Genomic DNA, 8249 nt, shown 5'->3' with positions numbered 1-8249 from the left:
GCTCGAGCTGCGATTGGCCAGTCAGCCGGCTCGCAGCTGATTGGCCGAACGTCACCTCGTCAGCCCGGTACCGCAGAGGAATCGCGTTGAGACAGAAGAAAGGTAAGGTGTGTATGTGTGTCTGTGGAATGAGAAGGAACAGGGGAAATGGAGGGGAATGAATAAGAAGAAGGATAGGAAAGGAATAAGGAGGAGTGGGAGGAAGCATGAGAAATCCAAAGGATCAAAGAGGAATAAGGGGGAAATGAATGGGGATGTATACAGGAGAGGAATATGGAGGAGCGAGAGGAAGCATGAGAAGTACAGGGGGAATGAGGAGGAATGACAGAAAAAAGGAAGGGGAATGACTAGGAGGAAAAACAGTAGAGGAATTTCCCAATGTAAGGCCTCCCCCGAAAGTAAGGCAGGGTGGGACTTTTGGGAGTAAAATTAATGTAAGACAGGGTCTTACTTTCGGGGAAACACGGTATGAACGCCAGGCTAGTGCCGCCATAGTTACAGTGGGGTGGGGGGGCCCAGGATTGGTGAACAGCCCGGGTCCTATGGTAAAGTTAATCCGCCCCTGGGCTCAGGTGCTTATCCATCTTTAAATCAGCTTTCCCAGCTTTAGGGGGGGGTTGATAGCGTCCTTTTTCCCCCATTACTCTCACAATTTATATAGCTGTAAATTAAAGAGTCACTGTCGTATTTTTTTTTTTTTGCAGAAATCAATAGTCCAGGCGATTTTAAGAAACTTTGTAATTGGGTTTATTAGCCAAATCTGCCATTATCTGCATGTAAAAAGCCTTTTCCCAGGTCCCCCCCTCCTTCCTCTTTTTCATCCACTCTGAAAAATCTGAAAATTGTGACTTGTTGCAGGAGTCGTACCCTGTCTGCTCTAGGGAGAGGGGAGGGGGGAGGAGGAAGGAGGGAGTTAGCCGCAGCAGAAAGCAGATAACAGAGGATTACAGGCACAGCTGGGTGACAGCTGTAATCCAAGCTCAGACAGGTCAGTGGTGATGGTCACAGGAGATATCCCATGAGGGATTTGTAGATTAACTCTTTGTTGTCCTGTTTTGGTCTTTTCTTTAGCTCTCTCCATAGGAGAACAATGAAGACAGGGGGGAGAGCTTCAAACTGCTTTTTCATGATAAAAATGCATTTTTCGGATAATAAACCCAATTACAAAGTTTCTTAAAATCGCCTGGACTATTGATTTCTGCAAAAAAAAAATTCACGACAGTGACACTTTAACAGCGATGTTATAATCCGTTCTTAGTACAAAATAACCGTCCTAGAAATCGTAGTCTTCCCACACAGAAACAAATATATTAGTTTGCAGGCTCAGTCCAAGGATAATAATGCTGTTATTTTACCAACTTAACTCAGAGCTTCCGGTTATTCTTTTACAGTCTCGTCCAAATTGATAACTTTATTAGTACGCTTACTCAGCTTTGATTAGTGATGTAGTTATTCAACAAACTTTACACACTCTGCCAACTCATTATTCAGCACTTTTCAAAACAGTCCTGCTAATATCCACCCTTCTCTCAAAAAAAGCAACTCTGCTATCTTTGGTCTCCCTCACAGCAGATAGTCCTGTTGATTGTAACTCCAAAACCAAGGAGCAGATGGATTTTTTCCTTATTCCTTTGCAGGCTCAATAGAAGATAGCAGTTCTTTTAGTTACAGTTTCACACAAGGTAGAGGTTATGCTGTTATACACTCTCTCGACAGAAAGGCCGTCACACGTGTAAGCATATTAATCTGAGCATATTATTCTGGAGGACAAGCAAGACTGTCACTCTACGGGCCCAGCACCTCACAGCCACAGCACTGAATAGTAGTCCCGGGGTGAAAGAAACGCAGCACATTAATCTGCAAGGATGCAGTCTCTATCACATTGCCAGTCTACAGCTTCAATACCAGTCACAGATGGCCAGTTCATACTCGGCTTCCTCTGCCCGGCACAAGCTGAAAGACAGCGTGGATCTCACCTGCCTCCGGTTGTAGCCTCAACACTTGCCTACCAACTCCTCCGTCCACTGGACACTCCGGGCACCGATGACGCTTTCTTCGTCCGGTTACTCTCCGAATCCCCGCTGCCCTTCGGTCATGTGATCGGGTCTTTCGGACCACCAGCGTCCCCGAACTCACCTGCAGCCTCCTCTCTGCTGTACTGCCGCTCTCTGCACCGCCTCTCCGTTCACTACAACAGCCATCCAGCAGCCTCCAGTCTTACTTTCCCGTGTTCCGTCACTTCAACGCCCGCTAGAGCCCATCCTCATTTCTTCGCACAGCCCAGGTAGCGCACGGAGCCAACGTGACGTGCTACGTCATCACACCTCCACAACCAGCCAAAGCTGTCCACACTTGATTATTGCTGGTGTGTTCTGGAGGCAAAGCCACTGCCAAGAGGTTTCTTGAGTGCAAAACCTGTGGCAATCCCTTGGCAAACGACACTGAGTACACTACGTGTATAGGTTGTAGACCCAGATTACTCCAGAGCATGAGCTTACAGTCATTGATGAGGTGTATACCTTCTCTGAGGAAGAGAATAAATCTTCTTTGAAAACTTATTTTCTTCTGGGAAAAGACTCAATCTTATTAAGGCTGTCAACAAGGAACTTCATTCCTCGGAGCAGATGAAGCCGCCTTCACATGCAAGGGGCCTGGTGCCTCTTTGATGGGTGAGACCTTGTTCGATCTAGTTAAGACTGATTGGAAGAACCCTGAAAGGGGTCCTGTTTTGGGCAAGAGGTTCAAGTCCCTTTTTCCCCATAGAAGAAAAGGTTTGGATCCCCCCCCCTAAAGGTGGATATAGCCATCGCTAAAATCTCCAAACCAACCATAGTTCCTTTAGAGGATGGTTCCATCTTTCAGGACCTGATGGACAGGCACATGGAGGGCTTATGCCACAGCAGCAGGGCAGGGGAGTGTGTCACCAACTTTGAATTTGCAAGATGTCTTGAGACACTGGCTTAATCACATGGAGGATGACATTAAAGCAAGGATCCAGCGTCCTGAGATTGTAGAATCCTTCAACTTTCAATGGCGGTGAATTTCCTCTGTGAGTCTTCTATCCAGCAAGCCAGCCTATCCTCCTGTGCCATGTCTTTGTCTACCACGGCCAGACAGGCTCTCTGATGGGTGATAACCCGTCTAAATTTAGCATTTGTAACAGAGTACTCCACCAGCAGACTCTTTAGTTCAATGTCGGATTGCCTGTTGGAAGCAGTCTCTGATACGAAGGACAAGAACCTTCCCCAGTCTCTGTCTTTTTGGAGAAGACAAGGACATGATGAAAGATCTCCACATAAGGAGAGACAGAATCATTTGTCTCTGAGGCCAAGAGGCCAACAACTACCAAGGAAAGCCTTCTCCCTCTAAGCATTAGGACTTCTAACACAGTACGGCTCCAGGAGGAGGCGGTCTTTCCCTATTTATTCCAGCTTGGGAACGGGCCATTACAGATCATTTGGTTCTAAGGGTTATCGAGTAGGGTTATCTTTACCAGGGGTAAGAAACCTTGGCTGTCCAGCTGTTGCAAAACTACAACTCTCATCATGCCTGGACAGTGAAAGCTTTAGCTGTCTAGGCATGATGGGGAGTGGCAGTTTTGCATCAGCTGGAGAGCCAAGGTCCCCTTCCCCTGCTCTATACCCTTAAGAGAAGAACCACGTAGAAGGTAACTTCTTACCAGCATGGAGAGCCACCATGGAAGCAGCACTATTTGAGCTCATCACCCTGCCTGCCATCAAACCCATTCCACAAGCAGAAATAGGCCAGAGAGTTTATTCCAGTGTTTTTGGTTCCCAAACCCTCAGACAAGATGAAGCTCACCATAGACCTCAGATACCTGAAAAGCTTTATCCTGAAGAGATTTCATATGCAGATCATCAGATCGGTCAGATCCATCCTAATCCAGGGAATATACATGGCATCACTCGACCTGAAAGATGCCTACTTCCATGTCCCCATTGCTTGGGGAGATTGCCCTCTACATACGGGACGAACTAAAACATCTACAGTTCAGGGTTCTCCCTTTTGACATTTTCACTGCTCCCTTTGTAATTCACAAAGGTTGTGGCTACAGTGGATCAGGATAATTCTGTACCTGGACAAGTGGCTCATTCTATCACAATCACAAGGTTCTCCTTCAGCAACATGTGAATGCCACCCTTACACTGCTTCACTCCTTAGAATAGATAGTCAAATGGGAGAAGTCCAACCAGATCCCAGAGACCACAGAGTAGTTTTTAGGCTTCACTAATGGTTCTCATATCATGAGGTTTTTCCTCCTGCCAGAAAAGACAAAATCTTGACAGGAGTCCAATTTCTCAGAGCATTGTAGCCTGTAGCTATAAGAACGCTAATGAAGTTCCTCGGACTCTGCAGAAGCAGTTCCATGGGCCCTTTGAAGAACAAGGAGCAGTCAGTCGGAGATTTTCAGGATTTGAAACTGTCATCTTTTAGGCTGCGTGCACACTACGGAATTGCCGCGTATAACCCGCGGCGTATTCCGTCGCTCGTCTCCGCACGCGGCGGCGCACATTTCCATCCGTGCCATAGACACTATTCTATGCACGGGCGGATTCCGCGTTCCGCCAAAAGAATTGACATGTCAATTCTTTCGACGGAACGCGTAATCCGCCCGTGCACAGAACAGTGTCTATGGCACCGGCGGAAAAGCGCGCCGCCGCGTGCGGGGACGAGCGACTGAATACGCCGCAGGTTATACGCGGCAATTCCGTAGTGTGCACGCAGCCTTAGACTCTCGACACACACTCTAGCACTGACAGACAAACGCAAGTGGTGGAAGGTCATCCGAGACAGAGCCTCTTTGGTGGAACCTAGCTGGACCATCCTAACTATGGATGCTTCAGGAACCAGTTGGGTTGCCCATCTTGGAGACCTGAGCATAGCTGGGACATTGTTTCCTGGATGAAAACTCCAATCAGAGGGAGCTTCAGGCCATTTTCCTGGCCCTCCACCACTTCAACCCTCAACTTCTGGGGAAGGTAGTTTTTGTACAGACAATCTAGCTTGTGTGTATTACATCAACAGGGTGGCACAAGATCAGGGACTCTCCTATCAGAGTTGGGTCTAGATGAGGATACCCAGGTTATCAGCATCACCCTGTTAGCTAGAGAAGTTGGATGCAGCAGTAGGCTATAACTTCAATGTGCCAAAAGCTGTATCTTCACATTTGTGATTGGAACTCTAAAATTCAATAATCCTGACATCACTAGGCTACTGATTAAGAAATGTGGACAAGGTTTCGACTACATTTGGCACATAGATGTGGAAAGACAGCGTTAAGGTCTTTAGTAGAGATGAGCGAACCAGGTTCGGGTTCGAGTCGGCATTTGATTAGCAGTGGCTGCTTAACTTGGATAAAGCTCTAAATGTCTGGAAAACGTGGATGCAGCCAATGACTATATTCATGTTTTCCACATAGCCTTAGGGCTTTATCAAAGTTCAGCAGCCACCGCTAATCAAATGCCGAAAGTTTGGGTTCGGATCGACTCTAGCATGCTCGAGGTTCGCTCATCTCTAGTCTTTAGAAATTTCACTTGCAGGCAAAATTCCAAGCATAGACTGAAGACACCTTGGTTGTCACAACTAGAGATGAGCGAATTTACATTACAAACATAGGGTAGCACTTTATTTGCTCGGCAGTTGGCTTATACGCAGACTGCCTTTGATCTCAGTGCTGCTTCACCCCGGGTGCCTGGAAAAGCTGGATCTAGTACTGGGAAACTTCTCCCAGTTTTTCAAGGACTGGATCCAGATTTTCCAGGCACCCAGGGAGTTGCAGCACAGAGATTTAAGGCAGTCAGCATATAAGGGCTTTGCTTAGTTTGTAATGTAAATTCGCTCAACTCAGTGTAGTGGTGCTCAGCTGATATGACAATAGTCCACTTCACGCCCACTGGCGCTTCTCTGTGCCTTGCAGAAGTGCAAGTGTGTGTGTAAAACGGCTGAAGACTGGGAGGTAGCATGTCTGCACCTTTTACACGAGCATCCAGCTAAAAACTAGTCACTGACCAGAAGTTATCAGTTGCATGAGGATTCTCTATATAGGCTTCTACCACAGAATGAACTTTTTAATCAGAAGCTTGTGTCTCCATTACAGAACTTTTCCTCTGAGGGTCTTGCAGCAGAAAGTGGCATGTATTATACAGATTTTTGGGTGGATTCAGACCTAACATCAAATAGATTAGATCCTTGGTGAAAATCTGCAACATTTCCACAAAATAATGTACATTGAGATTTTCAAATACATTTGGAATCAATATAAAACAAGGTATCTGATCGCGCTCCTCTCAATTGCTAAGACCTCAGGGCGTTGGCGTGTAGTGCCTACTTATTCTCAGGCTGTGTGCACACTATGGTTAATCCTCTCACTACAATGGAGTGTGAGATGGAGATAGATAGAGACACAAATAGTATATATTAAATGATATGAAATGGAGCTAAGATAAACGCACTCACTCTCTCACTGTGATTGCATAGCAGAGTCCTGATGTGCTCCAGTAGTACAGCAGTTTTTGTCTGTTATTCCAATATACAAAACGATACTTGGTTTGCTGTTCTAATCCTGAATTCACCCAAAGACTCCTTACTAGTTGATCTTCACCAATACCAGTCATCTCTCTAAAGTAACCTATTTGGTAGCTGCCATTTTTAGTCAAACCTTGATTTAAACTGTTGGTCTTTTTTATGTTACCAAGATGTATCAACAAAGTGTACTTCAAAAAGGAATGGTTTTAAAATGAGAATTTTATTATTATTATAACGGCCCGTGAGAATTAAATGCCAATCCTTACTGCTTAGAGCAAGAGCTAGTGGCTATGCGGAGGTACAAGGCCTTGTGGATTAGTCACTGTAATGTACAGGTTCAAAAGCATACAAAAAAAACCTAAACACACCAGAGCAACTGAAAAAACAGCATAATTTACAATGTACTCACTTATTTCAAACTTTATTTACAAAAACATTTTCATGCCATGCCTTACGATTCCATACAGAATCAGCGATCCACTGCTTTATGTTAAATTAAAAGCAAGTCAAAGAACAGCCACGGAGCTACAAATATAAGAGCCATGGAAATGGACGATTAAAACTAGACAAAAAAAAAAAAAGTTAGGTATAGAACAGATAGACAGTCTGTACACTAAAACACACAGGGGAGTTAGAACAGCAATATATGTACAAATACTCAGCCACGGTAGATGTTGCTCTCCCTCCCCCAGAACAAAGAAATGCACAGTATGATACATAAAACAATAGTTTACAATAGGCCTAGACAAAGCCACTGAGCCAGAGACGTGACTCCTAGAGAGTTTAAAAGGAAGAGACAGCAGCGCAAAGTTTAAGTGCGGAGTAAATCACTTCCGACTGCTTTTAATCCTTTCCAGTCTCTTTTTCAGGTCATCAATATTGGCTGTAGTGGCCGAGGAAGAGGTGGATGATGTGGTGCTAGCAAGAGTCTGGTTGGAGTCTAAATCCAAGTGTTGGAATTGCTCACGAGATTCTCGGAGTTGAGAGAGTTTGCTGTGCAGCATATCTGTGGAGGATACTACTGATGGAGTAGAGGTCTTCGAGAGCAAGGAGCTGAGGGGAGGCCTCTCATCCTGCTAGAACAGGGCAAGCATATATTGGTTAATATAACTATCCCCCAGTCATGAGAGAAGACCATAGCAGTGCCTAGGGCTGCAAACACAATCTATCACCACCACTACTAATGTAGCAAATCTTATTTCAACCATGGGACAAACAAACCACTGAGCAGGCCAATGTATTCTAAACAGTCATGTCATTACGATCGATTAATGGAATACTCCTTTAAAAGAGAGTTATATAGCATTTTATAGCAGTTTGGTTTTTATTCCATTTTCCTAAAAGGGACAACTGGTTTGCATAATAAAAACATCCCTGTGTTCTACATGGATGCAGCTCTCTGCACATACTGAAAGATGTGAGTGTTATATTGATGATAGATTTATTTAAACAGCTGATCATATAGCGTGCTGGAAGTCAGACCCCCTACCAAGCGAATGATTGTCTAAAGCCCTTATTACATGGGGCGATCAGCGGGAGCATGCGAGCGCCAACCTGTCAGGTCAGCGCTTGCTTGCTCCTTGTTTCTTGCTCACTGCAAGTGCTATTACATGTACCGACAGCAAGTGGGTAAGCAAGCAGGTGTGTGTGTTTTGGGGGGGGGGGAGGGTCCCCAGGGAGCCCATACGAGATAGCGGCGGTCT

The 8249-nt window shown here is 45.4% G+C and overlaps 1 protein-coding gene across 6 annotated transcripts in view; it reads right to left on the bottom strand.

Annotated features, from left to right (window-relative positions):
* Nucleotides 1-6747: 6747 nt before the first annotated feature.
* The window catches only part of CKAP5 (cytoskeleton associated protein 5), a 48549-nt gene continuing 47047 nt past the window's right edge, over nucleotides 6748-8249 (bottom strand). For 5 of the 6 annotated variants that reach the window (XM_069965880.1, XM_069965883.1, XM_069965885.1 and 2 more), the window contains one exon: nucleotides 6748-7622. In XM_069965880.1, coding sequence (XP_069821981.1) covers nucleotides 7374-7622 — 249 coding nt within the window. In that variant the 3' untranslated portion in view covers nucleotides 6748-7373. The remainder of the gene's footprint in view (nucleotides 7623-8249) is intronic. The other variant, XM_069965884.1, reaches the window with a different exon arrangement.

Source organism: Dendropsophus ebraccatus, chromosome 4, assembly GCF_027789765.1.
Source record: "Dendropsophus ebraccatus isolate aDenEbr1 chromosome 4, aDenEbr1.pat, whole genome shotgun sequence".
Taxonomy (NCBI): Eukaryota; Metazoa; Chordata; class Amphibia; order Anura; family Hylidae; genus Dendropsophus; species Dendropsophus ebraccatus.
The sequence above is the reverse complement of the archived record's forward strand: the minus strand, read 5'-3'. Positions and strand labels throughout refer to the sequence as shown.